The sequence below is a fragment of the Equus quagga genome, chromosome 5 (assembly GCF_021613505.1).
Source record: "Equus quagga isolate Etosha38 chromosome 5, UCLA_HA_Equagga_1.0, whole genome shotgun sequence".
Classification (NCBI taxonomy): domain Eukaryota; kingdom Metazoa; phylum Chordata; class Mammalia; order Perissodactyla; family Equidae; genus Equus; species Equus quagga.
Genome location: NC_060271.1, coordinates 138,471,855 through 138,486,467, shown reverse-complemented (window position 1 = coordinate 138,486,467; position 14,613 = coordinate 138,471,855). Strand labels below are relative to the sequence as shown.

The following is a 14,613-nucleotide window of genomic DNA, read 5'->3' as shown; positions in this document are numbered from 1 at the left end:
ATTGAAATAGTAAAATAACATTAAAATCTAGATTCATCCCACTATCCTATCCTAAAAGTTGACTTCTAATTGCTCATTGAGGGGATGGATGGATGGATGGATGGATGGACGGATAGACAGTTAGATGGATGGATGGATGGATGGATGGATGGATGGATGGACAGTTAGATGGATGGATGGACGGATGGATGGATGGATAGACAGTTAGATGGATAGATGGATGGACGGTTGGATGGATAGACAGATAGATGGATGGAAGGACAGACAGACACGTAATATATGTGCACACACTGGGGAGAGTGTGTGTTAGTCCCTTCCAGTTGCTGTTGACTTTAAGAAATCGGATATAAATCTGTGTCCTGAAAGCTTTCTTATTTAAGCCTGGCCTGAGCCGACTAGAATAATTAATCAAATAATTCTACTCCTCTCAGAAGGAAAGTGCTCGTTAGCTAAGAAAGGGCAAAGTTTTATCCTTAACATTCGTATCAAGCTTTCAGAATAATCAATTTAGTTGGATGGCTCCAAAGTAGTTAATCCACTGCCACAAAATCAATTTTCCTGTTTCTGCTGGGATGACCCCTCATTGTGTAATGACCGCTCTGTTCTGACAAGGACTCTCAGTGTAGCAGGAGGCCAGGGTTTCCCTGGGAGCGTTGGTGGTACCTGTGCTTGCTTGCTGCAGCTGTGTGTCGGCACGTTAGAGAAAAAGACAACTGGGTATTTAAGTGCAGATTCCACCAAAACAAGCAAACCTGGGCAGTGCAGTTAGTTCGTTGGTACAGACTCTCGGCACCCCTCAGGTTTGTAGAGAATTCTTCGTGACACTGAGTTATGCACAGAAGTTGGGGTGTTGACCTGAGGTGAAGACAATGTGGGAAAGAAATGAAAATAGCTCATTGTCACTAGGTGAACAGAGGTGAGGAGCAGATTACACTTTGCCAAATATCCCCCCCATACGCACACCACCACCCGGAGGGGTCACTCCGCATGGTGGGGAGGTCGGGTTGGGCCTGACCATGGGATTCCTCTCGGCCGGGGGTACTCCTGGCTGTGCCTTGAGCCCTGGCCTTCGGTGAGGTTTGGCCTCTGGTTCTCCTGCGGCTACTGTGAAAGGACACAGGGTGGACCCGCCCATCCACGGCAGATGAGGGACACGTGGGGCAGAGCTGCACGACCCCAAGCCCCAAACCATCCAGCCCGGGCCAGCTGAGGCCTAGCTGACTCCCAGGCGCAGGAAACCAAGGCACTGCTGGAGGTTCTCTGGTTGGCTGTGCACACTGACACGCTGCCCGATCGCACGGGCCCTGCATTAGACCTGAGCGTCAGCACTGACTTCATGGCTTGAAGCTCTACTTTGCTTCTCTAAGCCCCAGTTTCCTCGTCTGTGACATGGGGGCAGTAGTAACCCTTTTGTATTTTGTTTTAGGATGCTCTTTGCAGGGTTGTGTTAATTAAGTGGGATTATGACTACACACCCTCATCATAGTGAAGTGCTTACTAAGTGCGGCCTTCTGAGGTCATGTTTGAGGTCCCTGACCTCTGTGTTCCTGGGAGGTGCGATCCTCTCTCTAGCACCTCAGGTCCAGGGCAGTACGTGTGTCGGTGGTTCTCAATCTTGTCTGTGCATTTGAATCATCTGGAAGGAGCTTAAAAAAAAAACCTAAAGATTTCATTTTATCTGAGATGTGACCCAGACACCTGTATTCATTTTTTTAAGCTTCCTTGGTAATGTTACTATGTAGCTAAATCTGAGAACTACTATTACACACCATGTCAACTCTGTTGTGAAACGATTCCTTGTAAATAAATAACATTTTATTGCACCGATAAATTCCTTGGAATTGTTATATTTTGAGATAGAACCTTAGTGATCAGAGGTGATGTTCTATCAGCACCATTGATGAGACAGGAGAGTATCCATCTGCTGTAACAATGCTAGTAGTGACAACACGCGTCTTTGGACAGTCTGCTTCTTAACACTGAGACCAAGTGAAAGTTACCAGACCGTGTTGGGAGCAGATATGCTGGGAGCTCAGGTTGGGGGCGCAGGGGAAGGGGGAATGGAGATATCTGGTCAACCTGCAGGCTTCAGTGATGTCTCAGAAGTAAGTTATACACCCTGGAGTAATATTTTCTCTAGACTTTCCCTAAAAAGACAGGCAGCAAGCCCTAACCAGATCATGGGGGTGGGTGGAGTTTGGGGGCTGTGTCCTACCAACTAGGAGCTTTCCTTTATTCTGGGAAAATACCCATCAAGGAATGATTTCTTCCAACAGCAAAACAGCCTAGATCAAAAGCATTGACTTTGTGTAAACAGACATGTAAGGGGTGACAGGCACAGCCTTAAAGGGAGGGAGGCGTCCGTTCAGTTATTAGACTCTCTGAGTCCTGGTGTGGGGAGAGCAGTGCACCATGCACGTAAGTGTCTATTGTCTTTTTCATGTGGGAGTATGCAAATTAAAGCAGGAATTCTGTATATAAATGGAAAGCTAAAGCTATATGCGGTTTTCAGTATGTTTTGTCTGAGAATTTGACCCTGAAGAGTCATTAATCAAAAGTTAGAAGTTTTAAATGAAGACATGTTTGAAAGTTTGGTTTGCTTCCTTGAATTGAAAATATCATCAAAAATTATTCTCTCACTGTATTTGTAGTTGCTTTATTTTAAATTGAGATCTGGAATTTTAGATCTGCATTTAATAAAAGTACATACAAGGGAAATACATTCCCATGATAATATTATCATAATGGTAAATTATTTCCAATTTTTTAAAACAAATTCACCTGGCCATATATTTCTACATTTTGCTACTTTTGTTGACAACAATAGGGAAAGACTTGAAGAAAAGGCCTCATGGATTTAAACGGCAGCTCAGCAGTACAGGCTGTGATGAGCAACAGCGGAAATAAAACCATCGAATGCTCATGAAACGAACTGCACCGTGCTAGGCACAGTCCTCAAAAAAGATCTGAAAGAAATAGAATAAAATATTGATTATGATACTGACTATGATTATCTCTCAGTGATGACTTTACAGGCTGTTTAGGTTTTGGTCTTTTAACTTTTCTGCATTTTCTCAGTTGTCTATAGCATGAATGCATTATTTTCAAAACCATTTAAAAAAACCTATTATGTTAAAATTAGTCTTGTAGTAGTATGTAACATGTATAGAATTTCATTCATTGACATTTCATAAAAGAGTTTCCTGGAAGAATTCTTAAGTCTTTTTTCTTTATTTTACATGAGCTCCTCATTATCCTTGTCTGGCTTTTTTCCACCTTGTTTGTATGGCCACTCTTCATACATCTGAGATGTTCTTCTGGTATTGGGATGTCTTCAAAGGATCATTGTATTTTATACATGTCCTTCACTAATAAACTATGCGACTGCTTCTTTTGTATCCAGCTTAGTTTCCCAGGAACATTGAAAACAAAAATTTTAGTCAATAAACGTGCTACAAAATGATTATGAAATCATGAAATTAGCCAGGAGAATGGCTATAGCTAAAGTATTAAACTCATTATGGGGCAAATAACAATAATAATAAATTTATAGCATTCAACGTTTTTAAAAGGAGATTGAATTCTGTGAGTTCAATGTCCTATTTGGAAGTCTTAAATAGCAACCTTACAAAATGATATCTCCCTTTTGAACATACCTTTAATTGTTGGTGTTGACCATTTTGTACATGTGAATTTTAAATTATAAGCATTTAATTCATTTTTCAGAAATTGAAATGAATGTATGATTATCATAAGAACTAGCACTTTTAGAGTGGACTTTTTTTAATGACTTGTTTTCATAATCATAAACTATAGCCATTACTATTTGGTCCAGAAATCTAATTTTGTAGTTATGCTTTTGTTTTTCTATGACATTTTCTCGTCTTCAAAAATTACTTTTTCCAGTTCTTAAAATTATATGTTCTATATTTCTACATTCACCATCAAATAGATGAGCAAATTGCACCAATCGGCCTTGATTGCAATCATGGCTTAATTTATAACCAGCCTCCCGTGGTGCGTGGGGACAGCACCTTTCATCAGTGAGGGACAGCCTGCAGGAAAGCAAGCGGACGTCCCCTCTCAACGTAGGAAGATTCAAGTTCCAATTTTCAGTAAATTAGATTCACTCATGTTTGGCAGAGGCTCTTGATAGTCGTGTCTGTGTTTGTTGAGTGCTTGCCCTGGAGCCTTGGCAACTGCTCTGTTTATACCCTGCGCGAATCCTCGCTCCACCTGAGGAGTTAATCCATATTCTCTCCATCTTACAGCTAAGAACTCAGAAGCACAAAGTGGGAGAGTAGCTTCCAGAAGCCTCACTGGAGGCAGGTGGGACCCAGGTTTGCTTGGCTTCCAGCTCATCTCAAACCCTATTCTGTTTTGCTTGTTGGACACACTGGTGTCTGGGAATCTCCCCAGAGTGTACGCTAAGAGTCTCTAACCTGTTCTCCAGACACCTTTCAAGCTGTGCCGTTTGTACAATTAGGATATGGAGGGGAGTCTTCCTGATGGTTCCCCCACAGTTCCTCAGGGCAAAAGTCACACTGATCAAAGTGGAACAGGCGAAGAGGATGTCCCAGCTGCCTCGACAGGGCAGAGAGAGGGACCCAACTCCACTGAAGTGAAGGGCAGGTCTCTCTAAGAGCTGGGGTGCGGGGAGACCATGGCCGTGTGTGTGTGCTAAGTGGCCCCACCCAAGGGAGAAGTACTCTCATGTCTTCACGGTAGATGCACTTTCACAACTTGGAGTCAGCCCATGATGTTCAGCTCCCGCCTGGCACAGAGACTGGGAGACGGGCACCGTGTCCCTTGAGGTTTCCATCCCAAGGGGAAGGCTCCCAGGTCCTGGAGAAAGTCAGCCCTGGGCTGTAGAACTGGCAAGAGGCTTTTAAGAAGACTGGCATCTCAAAGGGACAGAGAAAGGATTAACAGTGATGAGTTTTCTAAGGTAAATGCTCTAAGGATGGGCGGCCAAGGCCTGGAGTAGGGGGCTGCGTGCAGGTTAGGGAGCTGAGGGGATGAAGGCTTGCTCATCACTCCTCATCTCTCTACAGCGACTCACCCACCTTTAACTCTGTAACGGCTCCCGAGCTTGGAGTCATGCTGACACACCGCAGTCCACAAGGGCTGACGTTTGTTTCACAAAGAGCTGCAGGAAATATCTGGGGAAATGAGCTACGTGTGGATCATTAATTTCACTGACATTGCATTTATTACACGTTATTTTTTGTGAGGCTAAACAGTTTGTATTCCAGAAAACAGTACGTATGAAATCCTTCAGAGTTCTTTCATGGGATTCCTCAGGTCATTCCAAAGCTATTTTTTATTCTTCCTACTGGTTCTTGAATATGGGGCCCAGCTCACTGATCTGTCAGTTCAAATGAAGAGCCATAGATGGGATCCTGTTTGATCCAGTGACCTTGTTCCTCAGAACTGATTCCAAACAAGTAATCCACAGGAGTCAAAGAGCTGTGTGCATGAAAATATTAACGATATTCTTTCTTCGTGAATATTTGAAGAATTATCAAAAGACCATTGAAAAATGGTTAAAAATCTAATATGATCCTATATTTTTACTCTAATAAATTCATATTACAAATTTATACAATTACAAATAGATGTGCGTGAAAGGCAATGTAAAACAACGAATCAGATGACAAAAGGTAGTCGTAATAGAGCTACTTCTTTTTAAAATTTCCTTTATTTTTGCTCTAGTTATTTCAAAATAAATAGAAGCAGGAAAAAACCTGAGTAATTTTAAGAAATAGTCTTTTGTTTTGTTTCCAGAAAAGTGAACCTGAGATGGTGTCTGCGTTCTTACCGTCTGGGCAGAGGCACTTTTCAGCTGTGGGTCAGCGGGAAGTGTTGTAGACAGGGTGATCCCTCACTTAGTCAGGAAGCCAGTTACCAAATATGAGACACCAAAGTTAAATCTGTACCGCGACTCAGCATGGCCTTAAAGATCATGTGTTCCTATGTAAGTCTAACATGAGCTAATATGATGAGGATGCGTGTGCCGTATGCTGTATCTGTGCTGTTATTTAAAGCCAGTAACGACTTGCCCTTGTGGCCCGATTTTATGGTTCAGAAATGGAGGCTCACACACAAGTCAAAGGCTCAAGGTCAACAGGTAATAATTGGCAAAGAGCTGTTTCAAGTCTTGTCTGTCTGACTCCAAAACTTGCTTCCTTCTACTACAATACACAGCTCCCCAACGACAACTGGTGGCAGGAAGGAAGTAATTAGCCGTTCAGTTGATGGCAACACCCATACAAACACTTTCCAAGAGTTCTTCTTTGGTTGTCAGCCTTGACATTGATTCAGTGGTTACAGACATAATTTCTGAAAAGTCAAGTCAGTGACTAATATCTTGTTGTCATTGTTTGTGACACACAGTCCTACTTACTGAATAGTCCCTGTGTATCCCAGTCTGAGGTGAAGGATCTTGGAGCCCCAAATCAAGGTGTAATCTCTGTACCCAGAGTTCGTTTAGGATTAGGAACATAGGCACACAGACACACTGCACCACACCACACACACATGTACAGACACGCACGTGCACACCATGAGGCACTAGGCATCTATAGGATGCACAAGGATAAATGGCGCTGGTAACCGGAAGCAGGAGGCAGCATAGCGTGGTGTCCTCCCAGAGCCAGCCGGGGGCCAGCAGAGAAGCCAGAATAGCCCCCTGGAGAACCCGGGAGCCCACCCTCCACCCCTCAGTGGTCACTTTTACCCGCAAACCTGTGCACGGGAAGCATGTTGCAAATAAAACCATTCAGCCAGCTACCGAGTTCACGCACATCTGGGGAATCAACTTTGAACATAAGTGCAAACAGGGTGTGTCTGGTTAGGCTAGATGGCCCAAGTGGATCGAAACATCTCAAAATCGCAATGTGAAGACCTGGCATGCGGGCACCTCCCTTCCCTTCTGCTGCCACCCACTGAGCTGAGATAACATCATGCTCCCTCAGGCACTCTGCAACCTCGGCAGGGTGTCCACCTTCCTTCCCCGACCTTGGGGGGAGGCCGGCACAGTGGCCGGCGTGGGCTCTTCCGTGCGTGTGTGGAATGAGTGAAGAATGGGTGAGCTGAAGGCTGACATGAATCTAGAGGGGACAGAGACAGAGACGGGGAGAGACCATGTCAGCCGGGCACTGACCCTCGCCTGCCATCACTGGCTCACCTGAGGCACGAAGTCTTCAGCTGTAGTATCTGTGAGAGAAGTGAGTCCTAAAGGTGGGCTGCTACTTCAATGAGCGTGGAGAAGTGGTGGAGACCCCTAGATACGTCGTGCACCGCAGGCACAGAGGTCAGAGCTGCCAGGACCTGCACAAAGCAAATCTGGGATCAGTAAACATGCTGGAGTGGATTTATATTATCGGGTTAAATTATTAACCAGAAACAACAACAGCTCTTTTTTTGTTGTTTTAACATTTGCTGTTGAAAATATTTCAAAAATATTTATCTTTTTGGTCAAGACCTCTGGGTTCACATAATCAGACCTCGGGTGGCTCAGTGCCCTGCAGGGCCTCCGAGATGTTCTGAGCATCACGTCCTTTTATTCAGGACGCAAATGTGAGGAGGAGCCTCGTGGTTCCGGAGGAGCAGAGAGGAGAGGCCTGTGCAGTGCCTTTGCTGTTTCCAGCGTTTGCTGGTTTTGTGCTAAACTGGAGCAGGAAAGTCTCACTACTTTGACCTTAGAAGTTCTGGTTACCAGTAATTTAAGTGAAAGGTGCTTACAGAAAATTAGGACTTGGACATAATTTACGTACCAATATTTATTTAGGGGCCTGTTTCCAGTCCACTCATACAGGAGAAGGACACTCTGCTCCTGAATTTGCCTCCGGGTGTGTGATGGGCAGGGACCGGACGCGGCCTCCACCCCTCCCACGTCCCGGGGCCCCCAGTCTGGGAACCACCTTCCAACTCTGCTCTGTTTTCACTCCGTGCTCTTCTTCTCAGTTCTGGCTTACAGATGACTGCTGGTTACAAGCGAACTTCTACCTGGGTCTTCACGACTTTGACTTGGAGGACCAGAGGCCGTACTGCTTCAGCGTCATGGTCGGCCACGGCAAGGGTCACCTTTTCAACGTGGAACTGGGGAGTGAGCTGGCCGTGTGGGAGAAGTCGTTCCAGAGAGCCACTTTCATGGAAGTTCAGAGGACCGGGGTAAGCGACTCACACTTTGCTCAGTGAAAACTTGCCTGGACACCGGAAACATGGTAATTAAAGCAGGCGTAACAGTTTATTTCAGAAAAGGACCAATCTTTAAAGTTGAACGTTTCGTGTCAAATGGGGTCTTTCTGCTCGATGTGCTGTAATGCGAGTTACCATACGCGTGGGTAGTGTGGGGGAAGGTGAGACGGAGAAGAACCCTAAGCCCATCTGTCCTTGAGGAGACGCACGTCCACTGTTTTACATTTAGTGTGAGGAGCGGCCAGAGCTCTGCACCTGAGGAACCCAGCTCGCAGACACCAGTATTCCTCATTCACGGCGTCTTCTCGTAGGCTGTGTTTACAGCAGACAGAACAAGCGGCAATAATTTGTCATGACGTTCCCTGGACGTTTGTAATATTTTAAGGCACTTAATGGCCCTTCTTCTCAAACTTAATGATCCGAAGGAGAATATAAAATAGCTTGTGGCTCTGAATTGCTTTTCCCTTCTCACAACAGCAAATAAATCACTCACAAATTTCAATGTATATCAATTGGTTCGGCTGAAGAGGAATGTGTCATACTCCTTGTTATCATAAATAGTGGGGTCCCGTTCACTGGGGGTGTGTGCTGCTAAATAAGAGTGACAGAAGATAAATGGAGCGGTGCATGGCGGAGGAGGAAATTGAACTCCGCGCCAAAGCTCTGGGCTCATTCCTGGCATCGAGTCAACAACTCGAAGGGTGTGAACTTAGTAACTAAAGACAGCTGCTCCATTTAAAAAGCATGTTTTGTATGTGGGAAGATTTCATATGATCGTTTCTCTCTCATTCGGGTTGTCAAGTGGGTAAGGTCCCCGATGCGCTGTGCTGTTACAGGGCTGGGAGCATCGTTCCACTGTTTCTGGTCACTGAGACCTATCGGTCCATGTAGTGATGCTCCACTCGGATGTTCATGGAAATCAAATCTCAGGTTTCTTCCAGGCCACTGCAGTCTCCCCCTTTAGCGGGGTGTCATCAACTGGAATCATGATGGGTGCCTGATGGTTACAATGACCTTTCCATCAGAAGCATCCAACTCGTTTAACCATATGGGCATTGGCAGGGTCCTGAAGTACTTGATACAGAATCCCTCAGCTCAGGAACTTAATCCTTCAAGTGTTCAGTGACTTTTAGCCACTTAGAAATTACCAACACAGAAAGTTCAAGGCGTTAAAGGACAAAGTGAAGAACATTTTTTGGGTGAGGTGAACTTTTTGTATAACTACTTCTTTATCACAGCAGTAATCGTTATATTTTCAACATTAAAAAATAGGGAAGGAGAGAGAATTCTCCACGCATTTGGGGGTACAGGGCTGTGCTAACGTCTATAGGGTCACCAACCGTGCTGCCTGAGTGAGCAGTCAGGGTGACGCTTACGTCTTGTTTAAAGGAAGATGACAGACAGCTAGGAGAAGATAGCACCACTAAGATAAATCATAAAATCCCAGTGTGTGAAGGAAGCTGAAAGGTTGTTTCATCTGGTACCCAGACATAAGAAAATGAGTGTCTGACTCATCCTAGATGGACAAAACTTTACCTGACATTCTTAAAGGATAAAACTCCTCCCTCAAAAGGACAGTGGCCACGCAGTCCTTCCCTGTGCTCAGAGCGTCCCTTGTCAAAAACAAAGGGGCGGGTTGGGGAGAGGACCCGGAGCTCTGAGTCGGGAAATCCTTCTAGACGAAATGGTTCTGGTTCCCCTTTGGAAAACCGTTGCTTTTTGGGCAAACCAAGAGGAGGGAGAAGGCATCCCCAGCAGGGAGAAGTGAAAACGAGGCTGATGAGGCAGCTTGATAGAAGGAAAGACCTGACATCTGGATTAGGACACGGGAGGCAGTAGTGAGCCCAGGTGAGTCTCAGAGAAAGTATTTTCGTTAATCCAGCATTGAGATAATGAGGATCTTTCATGGGTGATGGAGGCGAAAACACATGTGCGTTACAAACGGGTAAGGAGTTGAGACAGTAAGCGGACATCCGTCGTCCCGCTTTCCAGGACTGGATAGAGCCGGGAAGTAAGGGCTCCTGTTTAGTAACTGCCAGCGTCCTGCTGCACGTGCACGGCTCAGCGCTGGACTTCACAGCGGCTCCGGAAGCGGGCGTCCTCAAGGAGCCTGGGGGTGTTCTTTGTGCAGATGAAGGGGTCGTCCATGGCGCTCAGTGTATTGGATCCCAGATCTGCGCCTCTGTGCTTCTCACTCGGGACTCCCATTTCTGAGAGATGACCCCACGGGCATTTCCTCGCTCCCACCCCAGGAGTGGCCTTGAGTGCCCGAGAGTCTGTCCCTGATTTCTTGGTTTTCTAGACTCATGAGGTGGGGAGGAAGGAGGAGGTACTTTGCAGTTAATCACAGGCATTCATGTCCTGGGCTGAGCAGGTTTCCCTCCCTGAGCTCAGGTAAAATATTTCTCCAGAACACCATCACTTACCCTGCAAATCGAGGATTATGATACGCACACATCACGGAGTCATTGCAAGCGTTGTATTACTTTCAACGCATACTCTACGCCAGGCTTTATGCATTTTGTACACATTAACTTTTTAAATACATCTAAGATGCAGTTATTTTATTTTTCCTTTCATTTCACTAACCAGAAACCTCGAGTTGAGAAGGGCTAAGTGACGTCTCCAGGGTCCCCCAGGGATTAGCCAGCCCACGTAATCCTGCTGGGTAAGGTCTACCATGAAAGCCATGTTCTTCCTACTGAGATGCACTGCCCCCTGCCCCCAAGAGGGACAGGGAAAGAGCACGAGGCCCTGGAACCCCAGGCTGGCTCCAGACTCCAGGTGGCACACAGCTCGTCTCAAGGGCTCAGCCCCGCCCATCGTCCCTCCGCCTCCACCTCTGTTTCTCTTGCTTCACTGTTTTATTCCCCTATTTCCTTATTTGATTTTATACCAGCCCAAGATTCCCCATTTAAAATTTCCAGAGGGTTTCCATGCTTAGGTGGTGGGTAACCTGGCTGTGCTGCGTGGGCCGGCCTGGGCCGGCCTGGGCCGGTAGTGCTCCCGCCTCGTCGGCCGGTTGGCCGTTTCTCTGTGGGGACTTCTGAAGGTCGCCCCACCCCGCCCCAGCTCTGGACTCTCGCTGGTGGCACGTGTTCACAGGAGTTTCTCAGTGCACCTTACACAGCTCCGTACGCTTTACAGGAAAATTCTAAATCGGCAGTAGCAGCTGGGAGCTTGTCACTTGAACGTCTCTCTCAACGACAGTATCTTAACTAATAATATTTTAAATAACATCCATGTTGCAGATATCACACAAGGGTACCCAGAATTCACATGCCGTGCCTACGCACAATCCAGTAAAAGCACATTCACGACCTCACGCCTCATCACGGCCTCCCGAGCTCAAATAGGGGACAAATGCAGCTGTTACATTGTGTATTCTCCAAACGATTTCACACAAATCTCAGCAGTTCTTTTTCTTTCTTACTAAAAACCTATTCATCATATATGCATGTTACTCCACAATGTGCAAAATTTTGTACATTTTTCCACCTCAATTCATCTAAATTTTTGTTTAGACGAATGATACACTGTTAGAATTTAAAATGAAAAGAAAAAGAGATCTCTTTCGTGATGACAACCCCGATATAAGATATCCGAGTCAGAGAGGCTGCGTGGGCCGTGAGTGACAGCGGTCTCTGACTCTGCCTCCGCAGACAGCAGGGAAGCTGTCCTCTCACACAGGGTTTCCTGCGGGCGCAGCACCTCTCCCTTGTCCGCACCTGCTGGGCTTTGACTTGGGTTTCTCCTACAACCTCCCTCGGGTTGCCAGATGTCTCCCAGAGGTGGCAGGTGCACTGGGCTTTCGTGGCGACGTTCAGTGAGGGCCCGTCTCTCCAGAGGAGAGCCCCTTTGGTCTGATTTCCCAGCTGAGTCGTGAGCCCATGGGTCTGCAGCTCGTGTCAGGGGAACCCCAGCTGCTCACGGGCTTCTGCAGACCAGATCCGCTGTGGGATCAGGATGAAGCCAGCCTTCTCTAAAGTGGGAGAGGATGGGGGCAGTAAAACATCGGGGTGCAGGGAGAAAGGAGGACGGGGGTGGGGTAGACGCAGACACTGGGCTCACGGTGGCACCTGAACCAAGGGAGAGTTATGGTGACCCCATCGACCGCTGAGACGAGTGTCTCCAAGGACCCAGCGGCAGAAGTAGGGTCTCTGTGTCTCCGGTTCCCTCTTGTCCTTCAGGGACTGGTAATTATTCCTGTGGGTATGAGTTCCAGAACCTGAGGAGGAAACTTTAAAAATGGGCCCTGGATGAAAGAATGAAAGGATGCGCATTCTGTCCACACCCCGGTGGACGTCGCCGTCTTGTTGAGGAAACGGGCAGAGGCGTGCCCAGGGACAGTGCAGTGGGGACAGCACTCAGCACAGAGACCCCAGAAAGCCTGATCAGAAGTAGTGGTGCCACCATTTGAGTCAATATTTCTTAAGATCTTGGTGCTCAAAACCCACCCAGGCATTCAGGATGGGCCCATGCGGTGGCGTATTGTGTGAGAGCCCCGGCTGTCTCCAGAGCGGAGGGCTCCGAGGTGAGATGGAGGGGCATCCTCAGTGAATCCCTGCTTGATGCAAAACCATCAGAACCTTCTAGCTACCAAACACAAACAGTGCCTTCACTCACGGCGCAGCAGACAGAACACGGCAAGAGCCAGGCTGGTGGAGGGACCGAGGCGGTTCATCGGAGGCAGCCAGACGGAGACAGGGATTAAGGCTCAGAGGCACCTCCAAGAAGGGAGACAGGCAGGGATGTTTATCTGGGGTGGTAGGTGGGAGAGGGGAGCATGTGCCGGGGCCGTAGGTGGGGGAAGGGAGGGTGTGCTGGGCTCGTAGGTAGGGGAGGGAGCACATCCGGGGGTCGTAGGTGCTGGAGGGGAGCATTGCGGGGTCCGAGGTGGGGGAATGGAGCACGTGGCCCTGCTGGTTGGCACCTTCCCACCAGCCTGCCTTTGGCCTCGAAGGCTGAGTTTCTTCTCCCTGGGCTGTCTGGACTTTCCTGGTTAGTTCTCATCCTCAGCCTGCGTTTGGCTTGTGAGGCTGGGTCTTGACGTCTGGACCCTGATGTCCTGGGAAAGTCGGCTCACGCATATTCTAAGGAGGGACGGAGAATGCACAGCCACAGTTTGCAAAGCTCATCGCAGAGTTTCTGCTCTAGGGAGGCATTTTAACCCCTTCAATCTCGGTTTCACTGCGACTGGATGTGTTCTCCGATCCCTCCTCTCTGAGGGGAAGATAAAGTGAGTTAATCACACGAAGAACTCAGGTATGTCAGTATTTATTTTGACTATCAAGTGTCTAGAGAGGACTCGGTCTCCTGACTAGGAGACTTGGAGCCCTGAGCTGAGCACCGCGGCTCAGGAAACTGAGTGACTGTTTAAATGTGTTGACTTCCTCGTCCTCGGCTCTGATCCAGAACAGCCCAGAGCCTTTAAACCAGGAGTCATAACATGCTGGGAGTCAAAGGGCGTGAACTGGAAGAGACTCTGACGTGCCCGCATCCACCAGACCTCAGGCATCTTACCCAGGTACTCCAGGGTACTGGGTGGATTTACAGAAGACGTTCGGAGGAATCGCCTACCAGTGACAGTGTGATTACTGGGGCATTTATTTTAAATCAATGGCCGTTTGCACTGGTCCCATATAAAACAGAAATGAAGTGAAATCTGTGCAGCCGGCCATTATGTAGAAGGAGTGTTATCACCATCTGTGAAGATTCACTCCGGTCAAGACTCACTTCTGCCCAGAGGCCACATCCTCCTGATGACAGAGCTGGCCCACTTCACCTGTGCCTGTGAGCTCCCCACCCGGCCCGGCCGCTGGAGGCGGGGAAGCGTGAACGTCAGTCTCTGGTTAGGGCGATGGTGGGGATGCTTGTCCTTCACACGTGCTGGGCAGGGAGCTGGGGAGACGGCGGGCGGAGGCCTCAGCATCTCTCAGAGCGCTCCTCACGCCCATTCTGTGCCACAGCTGCTCCTGCACGGAACCGGTACAGCCAGGAGAAAACACTCAGGGTCTCTCTTGAAGCCAAGATGTCTCCAGCCTCAGGTCCTCTCAGCCCACGCGGCAGAGACAGAGTCCGAATGAGTGGGAAGATGCGGCTTGGGACTGCTTCTCTTCTGTGCTGCTCCAGAGAGGGAAACTAAGTCTGGAAAAGAATGGGACGGGGAAAGGCCAGAATGTTCTGACCACCAGAGATATTTAAAAGTAGGATGTACTCATCTGGGGAGTAGCAAGAGCCCCATTATCAGAGGCATTCAAGAGGCCTTGCATGTCAGGGACTTTAAAGATGAAAATGCTTCCCAGAAGGCTGGACCAGACATCCTCTAATAGGAGAGCAGATTGCCTAGGATGTTGGCAACAAAGTGTGTCCGTATAGCACATGCTAACACAAGTAACTTTCTTTAGACGT

General features: G+C 47.7%; 1 protein-coding gene across 7 annotated transcripts in view; it reads left to right on the top strand.

Annotated features, from left to right (window-relative positions):
• Nucleotides 1–14,613, top strand: part of SNTG2 (syntrophin gamma 2) — a 319,099-nt gene that overhangs the window by 247,408 nt on the left and 57,078 nt on the right. For all 7 annotated transcript variants that reach the window (XM_046660432.1, XM_046660431.1, XM_046660434.1 and 4 more), the window contains one exon: nucleotides 7,969–8,175. In XM_046660432.1, the coding sequence (XP_046516388.1) occupies nucleotides 7,969–8,175 (207 nt within the window). The remainder of the gene's footprint in view (nucleotides 1–7,968; nucleotides 8,176–14,613) is intronic.